The 16,512-nt window shown below is 44.4% G+C and overlaps 1 protein-coding gene across 6 annotated transcripts in view; it reads left to right on the plus strand.

Moving 5' to 3' along the window:
* zgc:158766 (uncharacterized protein LOC100009641 homolog) overlaps positions 1–16,512 on the plus strand; it is a 32,658-nt gene that overhangs the window by 13,676 nt on the left and 2,470 nt on the right. For 2 of the 6 annotated variants that reach the window (XM_035434704.1, XM_035434723.1), the window contains exons 4-21: positions 4,530–4,736; positions 5,071–5,194; positions 5,739–5,832; positions 6,456–6,542; positions 7,477–7,593; positions 8,042–8,140; positions 8,652–8,794; positions 9,205–9,343; positions 9,519–9,641; positions 10,152–10,313; positions 10,620–11,512; positions 11,935–12,184; positions 12,634–12,723; positions 13,049–13,273; positions 13,779–13,949; positions 14,458–14,635; positions 14,789–14,905; positions 15,606–15,866. In XM_035434704.1, the coding sequence (XP_035290595.1) occupies positions 4,530–4,736; positions 5,071–5,194; positions 5,739–5,832; positions 6,456–6,542; positions 7,477–7,593; positions 8,042–8,140; positions 8,652–8,794; positions 9,205–9,343; positions 9,519–9,641; positions 10,152–10,313; positions 10,620–11,512; positions 11,935–12,184; positions 12,634–12,723; positions 13,049–13,273; positions 13,779–13,949; positions 14,458–14,635; positions 14,789–14,905; positions 15,606–15,866 (3,480 nt within the window). Of the gene's footprint in view, positions 1–4,529; positions 4,737–5,070; positions 5,195–5,738; positions 5,833–6,455; positions 6,543–7,476; positions 7,594–8,041; positions 8,141–8,651; positions 8,795–9,204; positions 9,344–9,518; positions 9,642–10,151; positions 10,314–10,619; positions 11,513–11,934; positions 12,185–12,633; positions 12,724–13,048; positions 13,274–13,778; positions 13,950–14,457; positions 14,636–14,788; positions 14,906–15,605; positions 15,867–16,512 lie in introns of those variants that run through there. The other 4 variants (XM_035434714.1, XM_035434733.1, XM_035434743.1 and 1 more) reach the window with 4 other exon arrangements.

A 16,512-nucleotide genomic window follows, 5' to 3' on the forward strand; every position in this document is an offset into this window, starting at 1 on the left:
GCCTCTGTCTCTATATCTCTGCTTATCTTTCCAGAGTTTCTGTTTTGCCAAATGGGACTTTACAGTGTGAGTTCACGTTAGGGAACCCCACTGTTTCATTTAGCTGGCTCCTTCCGGCTATTGAAAGTTAAAAAAATGAGGGAGTTTATTTAACAAACCGTTGACAGACAAACTCAGCTTGGCCAAGAAATGTCGATGTGTGATTCCCCAGGGATTTCAGCTCCCCCAGTTTCAAATGCAATATGTATGCAATAATATAGTGTCAGTGTAGCCTAATGAATAGGTTGTTAAGCTTGTAACCCTGCAGTTGTAGATTTGATTCTCTGGTGGAGCACTGCTGTACTGCCTTATCCTTGAGCAAGGTACATAATTGCATCAGGAAATAATGTAAAAGTGTATGTAAAAGAATATAAGTTTGTAAGATACAGTGTATAAGTTGCTTAAGGGTGCTTCCTTGAATGCCTAAAATGTCATGTAAATGTCAGTGATGCTAAATATGTCAAACCCTGTCATGGGCTAGTCTCTGAGCAGGCATATGTTAACTTAGATCTGATGCTGTTGTCAGTGGATACAGAGCCATTTAAGCCTGTCCACGTAACCCTGCTTAAACAGTTTAAGCAGAAATAACCATGAACTTAAATAATAAGTTTTGAGCACCTTTATTATTTCATCTTCAATAATTGTCACATTCTCAACCCTAACTTAAGCACAAGGCAAAATATACAAAAAACATAACATCAAGTATTCATTGTTTTCAGTTGTGAGAATGCATGCTGATTTCCTGAAATGACAGCTCTTTAATCACAAAGGCCATGCGTCCAGTTCCCTAGGTCCATCTCTCAGTCTCCTCAGTTGAATACCTGGGGTTGCTAGCATAGAATAGGTAAGACAGAATAACATGTAAGAGATATGCCTGATAAACACATGTGGAGAGGGTATAATTCTGTGCTGAGTTTGAGAGTTCCTGTGCACAGTATTCCTCTGTCACACAGTAATTGCTGTTGGCCTGGTGCATTATGGGCTGGGTTGGGCTGCTCCAGTCCCAGATGGATAGCTTGCCTCCCACACAAAGGGGCTCATTGTACCTCACCAAGCCACTGGGGACTCTGTAGGAAGGCTTAAATATTGTATCTACCCTTATGTAAGTGCCATTCTCTCCTGAAACCTTAGAGCAGAATGAGATGGACTCTGACCTTACTCTGAAAACAAATACCCCAGCTTGAGATTCCACTAAACTTGATGTGCGACGCAGTTACTTGTGCTCTAACTACACCTCGCTTGAGTCGCTCCAAGTGATTAGCCAAAATCCATGTTGTGCTAAGCCCAAGTGACGGTGACAGACATGGCCGAAACAGAGCCGCCCAGTAACAATGCACCGCTGTGCTACAGAAAGTGTATATATAGTCTGTGGACAATATGGCTCTCACTGAGGGCAGTGCGTGACAGGCTGTGGTCTGCATTTCTCACTGCCTGTGAAAACAAGGCCGTTTCAGACGCACATAGCAAGCAGTAGCGGTGGTCCCACATCGGCACAGGAAGCGCTGTTAGCGGAAGACAATGGTGCCGGGCTGGGGGGAGCACAACCTGGACCGAAACGAGGCAGGACGCGTTATATGGCTCCTCTTAATTTGGGTAGAGATAGGGAGGGGGCTCACGCTCCATAATGTTTTGTTTTTGGTTTTCTGGTTTTCTTGTGCTGTATGCAGGGAGAAAAAAAGTTTAGATTTGCAGTTAGTCATTGGAATCCTGACATTACTCCAAATCTGTATTAGTGCAGATATTAATTATGAAGTTAGGATAAGTGTCACCTGTGCTTCGTTTTGGGAGATGATTCAAACAATACCGTTTCACACTTTAATCCCATCCCTGTACTGTATTCCTCAAAGTGGTTTTTACATTAACTGAGTGAATATGAGCTTTTATGATGGCGGTTGTGGGAGTGGGAGTCACGTGCAAGAGAGATTTATTATTTAGAACTTCGTGTTGTGTTCTAATGCACAAGAGTTCATGTGTGAAAGAAATTGTTGTCCGTTTCCCCGTGAACAGTGAAGCCATCTTGTCACAAGGTCCTCTGTTCTCTGCCACATGCATAAGCATGAGCCTCATACTTCTGCAAACTGCACAGGAATCATTTCATTTCACATTTGTGTCTGGACTTGCACAGTTTCTGTTGTTTCTTCACATTGCTGAACACGTCATGATTTCGCCCCGGCTGCTGTTATTGCAGCATCTGCGCCCGGAGGGAAAGCATTCTGACTCACAACAAGGGGGGCAGAGAAGGGAGGAGATGGGGTGAAATAAATAGAGGAGAGAGAAAAGAGAAGGAGAGGGGGAGTGAAAGAGAAACCGTAAATTGGACGGCGTGCAGCCGCTGACGGTCAGCCCCAGGGAGCGAGGAGGAGCTGCGCAGATGTGTCTGCCAGCGTGTGGGCGTGTCCGTGGCATTCCTTTACACAGCCCCGAGGGGGCCATCTCTGCGCTACGCTGTGCGAGGTGACGGTGATGAGCGCTAATAGCATCCCAAGCCACCCTGCGTCTGAGAGTCAGAGGGTACACCTGTTCCCCAGTGATGAGTCAGCCACAGCGGAGCTTCTTTCCACACCTCCAGCTCCCTTCTGCTGCTCTGCACAGTCAACTGGGAATGAACGACCTGGAATGAGTTCTCCCCAAGTACGGAGTTCAACTCCAAAGTGTTCTGGGTAAATTGTCACTGCACAAGATATCTGTGTTTATTCACTGTTCCAGGAAGGGTAAATGAATTATTTAAACAAAAATGTGTTTATTCAGAAATCTTTGAGTAATGATTAATGATGAGCTTTGATTGACTGCTTGAAATGATCAATTTGTGATCACATGATCAAATAATATTCAGTGTCACTCACAGAGTGGACTGTAGATTCACTTCATTAGGTTTGAGCTGTTAGTGGCAGTTAGTGTTCGCTGACTGACCTGGGCATAATGCCACCGGGGCTTTAAACCATGCACAGAGGAATATGTTGTCTGGGGTGTTTGCGCTAACAGGAAGATTTGATACTATGCGTTTATCCAACATGTTTTTGGTTGTAAGTAGAATTGGTTCACATGTCCACATTTCTATATCTGCCCCTTTCTCTCATTTGGAGCTGGTGTCTGTGCTACTCTCTCACACGGCTGCCATGCAACCTGTAGCCTGTGCAGACGCCACTGCACCTGGAGCTCAGACCTTCCTTTGGCACACTCATACTGCATGTGAGCCCCTGTCTGTTTTCACACTATTAAAGAGCTGAGAAGGGAGGGTCGGTTCAATTGAAGACACAAGTTTCAGAAGATGCTGCTGTTCTAGGCCTAGACTATTGGCCTTATCATGTTGTCGTGACACTTTTTCCATCTTTCCGGAGCATATATAACTGTACAAAACTATTTCTTTCTAAAATACCTGAGATCACATTCACACCTGTTCACGTAAAATAACTAACACCCTGGTGTTCTTCACACCCTTTTTTGTTTAGTTTTGCTTCATACAAGGACAATTCAGATAAGCCTAAAGTAAATAGCAAATTACCTATGGAGTCCACTTGTTACTACTCTATATATTGAACAAATTGGTTTTACATTGTAACACTGCTATAATTTTTAATCAAGCTCAGTATCCAGTTGTCTGCCTATGGAAGTTGTATGGTGAGTATATACTGCACATACAGTATGTTTTAGAATACAGCTGCCTTATTCTGTGTTATTTGCATATGAGAATGTGTTACAGTACATCCGTTCCTTTAGTGTTATTTATCCTTTATTTTACGAGAATAATGCCACAGAGATTGTCATCTTTTTTTTCAAGGGAGTCTTTACATATACACAGCTACAAAGACAATATCTTAACAACAAGACCCTTAAACAAGTGATAAGACAGACTATAGCAATATACAGTACGGTGGGCAGATAAGATTAAAAGCTGGTGCACTCCTTAGTTGTTGTTTAGTTATAAATTTAACCGTTAAATCAGAGAACAGTGTTAACGTGGCCAGATGAAATAGATTCTGAAGATTATTCCAGCTTTTGGGTGCAAAGTAAATAAAAGCCTATTTCCTAAGTTCTGTGCTTGGTTGAGGAATTTTTAAAAGGCAACAAACTGCTGGAATGAAACTGAAAGCTATTAGAGCTACTCACATTTCAGTTCAGTATACAGCTCTAGTAAGAAGGGAGCTTTCCTAGAATGGCTTCATAAATAGGAAATGCTAGCAAACGGCCTTATGTAGATTTAGTGAAGCTAAACCAGTCCAGTGATGTGGCATTTATGATAAAACAATGCGCTGCAATACACTTTGTCCAAGGCCTGTAAAGAAGTGGAAAAAGCATGCAAGTGTGCCACCATAATCAATAATAGGTAAAAATGTAGATGAAACCAACCTTCTCTTAGCCTCGGACCTGTAGTAGCCTTCATGGGTGAAGTAATGCAGGGTTAGTGAAGCCTTTTCTAACCACAAGGCCACTAAACCCGTATCGGGGTTGATGATTGGTTGCTGACTCTAGCATGTCGCTTTCTATGGCAGGGCTACACGACAATGGAAATGTCGCAGATCACAGGCGGAACAGCCAAGGCGGAGAGGAAGCGCCGTCCCCAAAGCCCACCAATGGGTCCCCTAAGCTTCAGCCTGCTGCGTCTGCAGCGCCACCTGCTGACAGCACCCTGCAACTGCCCAGGCTGGCATCTGAGGTGAAGCAGGATCTGCTGGAGTCTGGTGCCTTTACCCTGCCAGGTAAGTGTGCTGTGTCTGTCGTTACCACATATTTTCTCCCAGTCACTGACAGGCAGCTCAGTTTATACTATCACTTTTCAATGAAATGTGACTCTGCTGTCATTCAACAACCAAGTCTGCAGTAAATTTATTTTGTCTAATACACTCAGCATGAAGGTATCCCTGATGCTTTACTGACATTGAAAATACTACAGAAACAATATTACAGTGTACAGTGAGAATAATCTTCCATTTTTTGCATGAAATCAGAGCAGGATATCAGGTTCAGCACTGTGACATATCAGTAAGACCCCCGCAGTGTCCAGTCACTGACCTGACTGACACTCTGTCGCAGGTAACAGAGACCGCAGCGGGAGGGCGGTGCTGCAGGTGTGTACCCGGAGTCACGTGTGGACAGGAGAGAGCTGCACGGCCAAAGAGCTCACCGCTCTGCTTAGCTACTACTACACCACGCTCCGGTAAGAGTCTTCACCGGCTAGTCTCAGTCAACCCCTCGCCAGTGCTTATTTTCAGACCCAGGGAATGAATTTCAGGCCAAACAGAAGGATTTTACCTCAGTTAAGTTGCAAAAATGACAAAAGAACACTCATCAATAAAAGAATGATCAATGATTACTTAAAAAGTCCCAGGTGCTGTTTTGGAAAAAATATAACTTTTTCGTATGGGTATGGTAAACATTAATATCTACCTTGTGAGGAACATTTACATCTAATCAAACATGCATTTGGTACACTCAGCTACATACTTTCTCCTAAGGTCAATTTTCAAACACTTACTGACATATTGCCTGAAAACCTTAAATTAATTTCAGGATGCAGTATTGCACATGCACATTAAATTACAGTTACAAGGTAATGACATACTATTCTTTGGCAGCCCGAGGCACCCTGTGATGAAGATGTGCAATTTGTGGTGCAGCATTCTTATGTTCTGAGAGCAGTGTTCCGTATCAAGACCATACAGGCGTTTGTGGGTCATGAAATTGTTCTGTTCTGATTCCAGAAAAGACAAACAGGAACAGGGTCTAACAGTCCTTGTGGATGCACGCAAACAGCAACCCAGCCCTGCACTCTTCACATCCTTGTCAGAAATCCAGGTGAGGTTTCGGCAGAAAATGTTATACTTGATTATTATTATTATTATTATTATTATTATTATTAATTATTATAATAATAACAATAATAATAGTAATTAGCTGTAGGTTTTCCAACTCTAGTAGTTCAGATGAAGCACCTTCATTATAGTTACAGCCCACAGCCTCCTATAGTATTTGAACCTGCAGCCACCTTGTTAGTTCCCAAAACTGTGCCACACTGCTGCTCTGTGTAATTCTGGGGTCTGCTGTACATTTCACGCTTGTATTCTTGGGCAAAGCAGACCCCAGCTTTCATCAACCAGTTCTGTCACATTTTTGAAGGAGGGCTGCCCCTGGGGGCTTAAGGAAAGGCTTGTGCTCTCTTGTCCATGAGACCCCTTGCATGAGTGAGATCTGTTCACAGTCCTTCCCTACCCAATAACCACAGGGAGGATGCAGTCTGGGGGGATATTCTATCATCCATCTATTACAATCCACTTTATGTATAGATCATACTGCATTCTTCTCATGACTCGTTTTACACATTTTGTTCTGTTGTCCCAAGTCTCTTGTGTGGTTGCTTTAGTAAATGCTGTGGGGATGTTAACAATGTTTTTTTGTTTTTCATTTGTTTTCTTCCCTAGCTTTTGCTACCAAATGCACTTTACTCTGTTCTAATGCTTGTGGACAAGGATACAGCCTCCAAGCCTGAGAGAGACTTCACAATACAGGTCAGGAAGTAAATAATTATTGTTTTATAAGAAAATAATGTATAAACGTCTTCACTGCTCGCAATTGATCTTGTTATATACGCAGTGTTTAGGGTTCAGCAGCAGTATTTGTTACTCCCATCGGTAGAAAGTCAATGAAATTTCCACACTGAACACGTTGGGAGATATTTTTAAATGTCAGTGTATTATTAGAACACACCAGAGCATCTCATTTAAACCCACAGCTTGGGCGACGGTTAGATGCGAGACGCGTGGAATGTTGCGTCGGCCTTGTGGGTTGGAAAGCTGAATGTCTGAGGCGCATCTGCATGAAGCCACATGTCTGATAGCGAATGCTATCCCAGTCATTTACAGGTGCTGTCTGTCACGGGGCAACATCAAAGCTTGATGAGGCCAGGGACACCGCAGACATCAAGTTAAATAGTTATTTATGGAGTTGTGTGGCAAATGTATCAGTGACATATGGTCTGTTTACAGTATCTGCCATGTTGCCAATTAATTTACATTGTTTAAATGGAGCTAATTCAAGAGAATGATACAGAAATCACTTTAAGAGAACTGGATTATAATCAATGACTGCAATGCCTGCAAACAGAGCAGCAGCAGATCTCCAGTTTCTAAACGTAATGTTCAAAACAAGTTATATTTTTCACATGTGGCATTCACACGGTACAAATTACAATTGCTACAGATACTTACTGCAGTCTAAACCCTGACAGTCTTTATATAACTGCGAATGTGGGAAGGTTTACTATGTTTTCTGTACGTAAAAATCCAAGTTGTAATTTTGTATTCCATATGAAAGTATCAAGTGCAAGTACCACTATTTTCAAATACAATGAAATCAAATACTGTGCATTGTAATGTATTTTACATGCATAATAAGCGTTTGACCTAGGTTCTCACAGGCCAGGTGTGATTATTCTCTTTGCAGTGTGAGCTCCTGCCCTCTCTCAAGGCCCTGCTGAAGCACATTGATTCCTCTCAGCTGACCCGGGATCTGGAGGGAAGCTTCCACTATGACCACAGTCACTGGGTCCAGTTCAGACAGGTAAGGACCCACTCACCAGCACACACACTGAGCCGACCGCTTACATGTACTGCAAGCCGATGAGTCTGCTTTACACCAGTCATTTAGACATACTGTACAGTGTGTAACATAGTGTTCAAGTTACAGCGCTTCATACCAGAAAGGTGTGGGTTTAATTCCCAGACAGGGCCTTGGAATTGTATCCTTAAACAGGACACTGTAGGCTTCTTAATCTAAATAGTTTCAGTTAATACATATTGAGTAAATCACGTGACCTTTTCATTTCTTACATGATATGAGTTTAGTTTGTGTTGAATTTCAGAAAAAGCTATATTCCCAGAAGAGACAAAGAACTTGCATCGGGAAACACCGAGATGATATGAATGAACAATGTGCATTTTATTATTCACTCATGAGCTGACTGCGTATTTCCTGATCCTGTTTTTGCCCTTCTATTTGACACCCATAGAAAATCGAACCCTTCGCCCACAGCTGCAGCATGGCAGTCACCTCTCTCCAAAACTCCATCGCCACCCTGACATCCAGGAGAAACCTGGAAACCACCAAGGTCAGTTACTCTGGCAACCTGTGACTTTGGAAAACACACTGTCAGTGTGGACTGAAAATGGCCTGACTCACATTCATACTATGATTACACAAGTGTAATTACTTTGGTCTGGGGTCAAAATGCTATATTTTCCTGTAGTGTTATGGTTTCTTAAATTCAAAATTCTATTTCCCTGATGCAAATTTGCATGTTGTTAATGCTACAGCAGACTGTGATGTATTGTGGGTGCCCGTCTGAGTTCAGTTATGAGTCTCATAATACTCAGGAAGTGTTTGTTATCAAATATTAGATTCATATTAATGTCATTTTGGTTAATAATTAAATCAGCTGTAAGCTAACAATATCCAATCTACAGTTAAAATTTTATTTTTTAAATTTATTTCTGCCTGCATGTTACGAAGGAGCTTGCAGCAAGCTACCAGTAACCTACTTGACGAAGTTGCGCTGAGACCTTGACAAAGTTGTGCTTGTTGTCTCTCACTCAGGAAGTGTATTGTTGTCTCTCACTCAGGAAGTGTCAGAGGTGATTGAACAGCAGAGGCGATTAATGAAGAACGTGCTGGATGACACGCAACTTATCCGCCTCAGACTGGAGGGTGGTACTGTGCTGGCTCGTATCAGGAAGGAGGAACCCAACGAGAATGAGAACTACAGGTACTGGAACTGAGGGGCATTCACCAGGCACTGAATCAGGTTCAGCTAGGGAACGTTTAGCAGGATGATCGTGTTCGGCTTCTTCAGTTGTAACTTCATAATATCACATGATTTCCACATTGAGGGCTGATTTTAATAAAATATTCCAAAAATATTTTTAAAATATTCCATATATAGTCTGTGGTATATTCCACATGGCCCCAGATGCCGCCACTGTTTCACCCTGCACACAAGACAACAAGACAACAACAAATATGGACCAATATACTCATTTACATTGACAGCCCTGGCCACCAGACCACTGCTCCCATGGTAGAGTATGATGGTGTTAACCACCGCAGGGCCAGTTCATTTCATTTACATTTAGATTGGAGTATCCAGTAAACAAATGTTTAATTTTGTTTCATCAGGGATGCAGTCGATATGGTGAGCTCACTGTACAACCAGGTTGATGAGGAAGTTCACAAACTGGTTATCCTGTCCAACAAGTCCCTGAAACAGCTGGAGAACCTCCTAGAAGTCCGCAGGTTTGAGGAGGGATGTGCCCAGGTGAGCTGACTGATATCAGACTGATATCAAGTACAGAGTGATTGAGCAATTTAGTTCTGTCAATCCTTGCATTTGGCTGGAACATTTGTACTTGTATGTGCTAATTCTCAGTTTTTTTATGAGTCTTCTTAACTTTCTTTTCACTGTTTCCCCCTCCCTCTCTGCCTCCCTGCAGATAAAGCTGTGGTTCAGTGTTGAGGGAGAGAAGCACCTCTCTCCTCTAGACTCCCTCAGTCTCTCATTCAGCATGCTCAGACAGATGAGGGAGAGCCTGAGCCAGTGCCTGGAGGAGGCTCTGGTGAGTGTCCTCTCCGCCCAGTGCCAAGAGCCCATGTTCTGGAATTAATTACTGCACTCTGAATAGATTTTCACTGCAGAATAGTAGGATTTCTCTTGATAGCTGTCATATTGAGAACATATGTAACTTGTTGGTACAAAATTAATCCCTAGGAGTGTTACTCTTAATAACTGTCTAACACGTGTATATATGCACGTACACATACCTTGCATAAATTTAAGAATAGATTTCAGTTTTTCATCAACATGACCTGCTTCTTTTGGTGTATTGGAATGGTGCAGGGGATTGGTGATAAAAGAGCTTGACTTAGTAGTCAAAAGGCTGCACTATGCACTCTAACACTATGTCAGATAATGCCATGTAGTGCTTACAGCAAAATTAAACGTCTTTTGTACCCCTGAGCAAGGTACTTGCTACGTCCAGCGCTAACAGATAATGAGTAACATATAAACGATAAATATTAAGTCTTCCTGTATAATGAATAAAAATACATACTGTTTGCCCTCACAGCAACACCAGAAACAGGGTCTTTGCCTGATCGAGGAAGCCAAGGCCGTCCCAAACTCCTCTGTTTTGGACTTCAAACAGTACCTTACCTCTGTCCTAGGACGCATAGAGAGGCGCAAAAGTGAGCTGGACATCCTGCTCAACTTGTACGAGTTCTATGATTCGGTAAAATCCTATCTTGATACTTTGTACCCCTTAACATGTGTATTCACCCACGTACTTGGAGGTTTTAGGAATAATATTAATGAAATGACGTTTTCAGATTTGGTGGGTACTTGGTTGAGCAGGCGCCATTATTTAGCCACATTACGATATGACCAAAATAAAAAAATGAAAATTCAATGACATTAAATGAAAATAAACTAATTGCCTGTTTTGTTTCATTGAATGCAAATTAGAAAACAGTTTAAATATGATTACTGCAAATTGGGCCCAGCTGCTAGGTGACAGGGTTGGATTCGTCCTTTGCAGGCGGACCAGTGGGCGGAGCACTGCCAGGACTATCTGAGGCAGCTGAACTTGGACAGCAGTGCGGGTGCCAGCATCCCTCGGACGGTGCTACAGGTCCTGCTGGACTACCAGTGCGAGGCCACCAAGTTTTCCCCCAAGAACTTCAGCACCCTCAACGAGATGGTCCTGAACCTGGGCAGCAGCCGCGAGCTGGAGCAGTGGAACACCCTCTGGCACCGGTGCCAGCAGACCCGCCGGCAGCTGGACGAGGCCCTGAACCGGGCCAAGGTGGCGCCGCCATCGCCAGTGGACTCGAAGACCCCCGAGCCGCCTGCGAGCGCGCAGGGCCAGGCTGCAGGGCAGTCGGCCGGGGAGGGCTGCGTCCTCCCCCCCGCGCGGGCTGCCCCGGACACCAGGCCCTCGTCGGCGTTTGAGTACGACGACCCCAAGTCTCACTCGGCCGGGCCCTTCACTAAGACCCACCCCTCGCTCTCTTCCTCCTCCTCCTCCTCGCTCTTCCCCTTTCCCCCCGAGGGCGACAAACTGAGCCAGTGCCCCTCCCTGTACGAGGACACGGACAGCGACTGCACCATCGACTCCTCCGCCTCCTGCCAGTCGGAGCCGGTGTACTCCCCGGCCACCCGGCACCGCAAGCAGCCGCTGAAAAAGATCATGAAGAAAACCATGAGCTACGACCTGTCCACACGGGACGGCGGCCACGCCCATGAGCTCGCCCTCCACGGGTACACGGGCGTCTACATCAAGGGCCTGGAGGTGACCAACAACGTCAGCCTCGAGAAGAAGCTGCAGCGGCCCGATGGGAATAGCCCCGCACTGGGCCGCAGTCGGAGCATGTCCTCGCCTCCCAGAGTGCACTGCAGGCATTCAGAGGGAGACCCCAAGAAGCAGAGCAGGTGAAATGGAATGGACTGGCAAAACTTGGTTGAAATTAAATAGTAACATTAGTTAATCTACAGTATGTGGCGCTAACTTTGCTGACTTGTGCCTAATGATTAAACTCATTACACCCTAAGTGTTTCTAGGGTTTCTGTTTTTGGAAAAATGTGCTGACTCATATTTTGCTGTATGACTGGTAAAAAAAAATCTCCCTTCCAGAACAGGAGACATGTATGTGTGACATAACTGAAGACTAATGATTTCCCAGGTAGCAAAATGACTAACTATGGCCAAATGACTCAGTTACACGGACCAGCTCTTAGGCACTGATACTGTCTGAACATTCCCTGAATTACTTTGAAGTAGTTTAGTTCCATTTTTCAAAATCTCCATGTGCAGGGCTTTTGTCATGTTGTTTTTCTATCTGGCATCTCCACAGCAAAGTTAAGCACATCATGGAAGAGATGATTGCCACAGAGAGGGAGTACGTGCGATCGCTCGGTTACATCATTGAGAACTACTTCCCAGAGATGGAGCGCCTGGACCTGCCGCAGGACCTGCGGGGCAAGCGCAGCATCATCTTTGGCAATGTGGAGAAGCTCTACGACTTCCACAGCCACTACTTCCTGAAGGAGTTGGAAAGCTCCGCCCATTCACCCCTGTCAATCAGCAGCTGTTTCCTGCGACACGTGAGTACCTCATGCTACGATCTGGCTGGTGACCATGAGTCGGAACCCTGTGGAGTGGCAAGTAGCAGCTAAATTTAGAGAACATTAAAATACACTTTCAATGGCTTTTAAATTTTATTTCAGGTAGGATTAAATAAATTTAAACTGATAATCAGAAAGTCAACTATGGTTTGTGAGTCACCCTTGGGTTCTTTCATTTATATAGGCCTCTGTGTGCCCACAAATCTATCCATTGGCTGCAGATATAAAATCTCAGTGGATGGATGCGGTTAATCACTTTGTACTTGCTATGGTAATTGCTATAAACCATATTTATTGTGAATTATTTATTTTCAGTGTGAAAATGCCCATGAGTGTATCCAGTCTAACTGAAATAAATAAACTTTTACTGTAGCATTAACCACTATTTAGTCATCCATTCATGATCTTCCTGTTGTTCTTTCACGCAGGAGGACCAGTTTGGGATGTACGCACTCTACAGCAAAAACAAGCCCCAGTCTGACAACCTTCTGGCTAGCCATGGCAATGACTTCTTCAAGGTGAGCCAAATATGAATCCTCTATAAGCACCTAGATCCAGCAAAAGTGTGAAAATTCACTGCTTGAACCTCACAATTATCTTCAAATTATTATTATATTTGCTCTGCAGGTGCAAATATATACTGTACAATGTTTACATTTTTTCATATTAGCCAGTTATAATATAGTTTTAAATATGATAGCAATTGTCATAAAGCCTCCAGTAATGCCAGGGGTCCACTTACGGATGAAATCAATTAAGCTCAGTTTGCGAGTCCTCTCCCCTGTAGTGCCCCAGGCCCCTTGTGATTCCTCCGATCCTCACCGCCCCATCCCCTCCCCCCAGAACAAGCAGGTGGAGCTGGGTGACAAGATGGACTTGGCCTCATACCTGCTGAAGCCCATCCAGCGCATGAGCAAATACGCTCTGCTGCTGAAGGACCTGATAAAAGAGTGTGGGCACACCCACGAGCAGGAGCTCAGCGACCTGCGCACTGCCGAGGAGATGGTCAAGTTCCAGCTGCGCCACGGCAACGACCTGCTGGCCATGGACGCCATCCGCGGCTGTGACGTGAGTAGGGCCGAAGGGGCTTCAGCTATTGGGCAAGACAGTGGGGAAGGGGGTGGGGTTATGGAGGTAGGACAGTGTGTAAGAGGGTGGAACTGCAACTGTAGGACAGTGGGTACAGTTAACTTTTACTTGTACGCAAAGCAGCCATAGTCAAAGGCAGCCGTATCCACCTCTCTGGTTAATTTTAAATTAAACTATAGAGTGCACCTTATATATGTGTGTAGACAAGTTATATTGCATGATATAACTTCATAGACACATTATATATTCTCCTTAGCACAGTGTGATGTCTGCTACTAATAAAGATTGCAATGGCATGAGTGTTTGTCCACCTGGAATTTTAATGTAACAGTGATTATTCTATTATTCTAGTCTTCAAATTTTGTGGTGCACTGAAGGTAGTGGGGGATGTAGCTTTTATTAAATCTGCTCTTATACAGACAAGACAACCACAGATTTTTACACATGAACACAACCTATAACCCCCCACCCCCCATTTCTGCAGGTGAACCTGAAGGAGCAGGGACAGCTCAGGTGTCAGGATGAATTCATTGTCTGGTGTGGCCGGAGGAAATACCTCCGTCATGTCTTCCTGTTCGAAGACCTCATCCTCTTCAGCAAGACCAAAAAGATTGATGGGGGATACGACATCTACATCTACAAGCAGTCCTACAAGGTCCTGAGAGCTTAAAGGAAATGGACTAGGGGCCAGATTAAATCTGAACTTTAACCTTCCACCCACTGAGTGATGTAATCATTCTGACAGGAAGCTCATTAAAGCAACAGCATGCTTGTTAGGCTGCTGCCGTATTCTTTTCTCAGTTAGCCATATTAATGTACCCCTCATGTTTCTCACAGCTGTGAAATCACACCCATCTCGCAGGCTGTTAGACCACAGTGACCTGTTTGAGCACCAACAAATGGATTTTTAAATATTTATCTGGTGAAATATAAATCAGAAAACACAGCTAAAGTCCTCTGATTTGACACATGTTCTCCTTCCATATGCTAAATTCTGAGAAACACAGTGATGTCCAGTCATTCTGTCTGTTCCTAAACATACTCTAGACTCTACTTCATTCTGAGTTGGGATGTGATGTGTTCTGCTAATGTGATGTATGACAGTCACAGACAGCGGAAACTCACATTCTTGTGTTTGTGTGTGTGTGTGTGTGTATCTCCAGACAGCAGAGATTGGGATGACAGAGAATGTTGGTGACAGCGGACTACGGTTTGAGATCTGGTTCCGACGCAGAAAGTCCCAAGACACCTTCATTCTGCAAGCCAGCTCTGGGGAGGTGAAGGCAGCCTGGACCAGCATTATCGGCAAGATCCTGTGGAGGCAGGCCCTGAGGAACCGAGGTGAGTGTGCTGAAATACTGCTTGTTTGTGAAACGCGTCCTTCTGTGATTATCAAACCTTTACTTTCATATGAGTTAACTAGGTCGGGTGATTTTATATAATCTTAATCACCCTTTATATATGAATGCATCATTTCTTTTCTGTTATCTGCAGAGTTGCGCATGCAGGAGATGGTTTCCATGGGGATTGGCAACAAACCGTTCATGGATATCAAACCCAGTGATGCTGCCATCAGTGACCGGGCCATCGATTACATCATGAAAGGGTCAGGTAAGCCGCTCATTGCAGTGCCTTTGCTCCCTCACACTCTCTTTTCTGTTTGCCCTTTTCACTTTCCCGTGACTGTGTTGGCTTTTTTTCCCCTCTGCCTGGTGTTTACACAACACCTGCTAATCTGGATCGCTGCCACTGATAACGAAGCGAGATTTTAATTCCCTGTTGAGTGCAGCCCTCATATTCACATCAAGGTTAAAGCAGCATAGTGGAGCTTTTCTTTCGTTCTTCCCTTCATTTAAACACTTGTTGAAGTGTTTTCCTCCCCCTTCAGAAGGTTTGGGCATTTCCTGTGCCACAGAAAGGCAGACTGTCTGGAGAGACACTTCTGCCTTTGCAGAGGGGGGGGGGGATTAGTGTGGGGGTTGTCTGGGCTTGCCCCATCGCAGGCATTTCATACAGATGTGAAATTTGTGAAGTATTTCATGCGTGGGCCTTAAAAGCAAATAATGGCACACAGGTTTGGGCACACAAACACCCACTCAAGTACCACTGCCTAGTCTGAGTGGTTAGCTATCTGGCAATCCAGTAGCTTTTTATTGAAAAAAGCCTTTAGATCTGCAGCACAGAAAATCTGCTTCTGCCTGCATTGCCCTGATGGATACTTGTGGAAATCCATTGGGAATTTCTCATCACCCCTTCTCTCTAGACCTCTCTTTCAGCCTGTTAATAACATTCCTTGCTCTTCCAATGACAGAGTCCAGAACTCGGGCATCCATTGCGGTGTCCTCCTTCGATCACTCCACCCCTTTCAAGAGGCCCCACTCCACCATCTCCAACAGTAGCACCTCCTCCTCCAGTAGCCAGTCCTCCTCCTCTCTCCTGGGTTCCCTCAACTTGCACCTGTACCCATCTCCAACCCACCCACTGACGGGCTGCCCCTCCTTTGGACACTGGCCCTATGACTGTATAGAAGAGGATGAGCTGGAGCAGGACAACAGCAGTCAGCCGTCCATGAGTGAGTGACCACAGCATGACCCCTCTCGGGTGACCACGGAAAGACTGCTTTTTGGTGATCGCAGAATGACTGTTGTTGAGTGACCACAGAATGACTGTTCTTGAGTGACCACAGGATGACTGTTTGTGAGTGACCACAGCATGACTGTTGTTGAGTGACCACAGAATGACTGTTGAGTGACCACAGGATGACTGCTTGTAAATGACCACAGAATGACTGCTCTTGAATGATCATGGAATGTCCATTCCTGAGTGACCAGATTGAGAGCTGTTTTCTGTTAATGGAGTTAATTCAGACATTTCTCAAATGAGCTGCATCCCTCTTTCTGTGCCTCTTCCCAAGGCAAGCTTGAAACTATATATTTGCCTGTCAAAAGGAATGGTATATGATACATACAATATGTGACCAAAAATATCTGGACACCTCTTGATCTGGGGCTGTTTTTCTTGTCTTGGGCTAGGCCCCACAGTTCCAGTGAAGGCAAATCTTAATGGTATAACATATTATGACATTCCAAACTATTCTGTGCCTCCCCAACAGTTTGGGGAAAGCCCTTTCCTGTTTCAGCATGACAATACCCCAGGGCACACATCAAGGTTCATATAGAAATGGTTTTGTCGAGAATGGTGTGGAAGAACTTGACTGG

Source organism: Anguilla anguilla, chromosome 1 (genome assembly GCF_013347855.1).
Source record: "Anguilla anguilla isolate fAngAng1 chromosome 1, fAngAng1.pri, whole genome shotgun sequence".
NCBI classification, from domain to species: domain Eukaryota; kingdom Metazoa; phylum Chordata; class Actinopteri; order Anguilliformes; family Anguillidae; genus Anguilla; species Anguilla anguilla.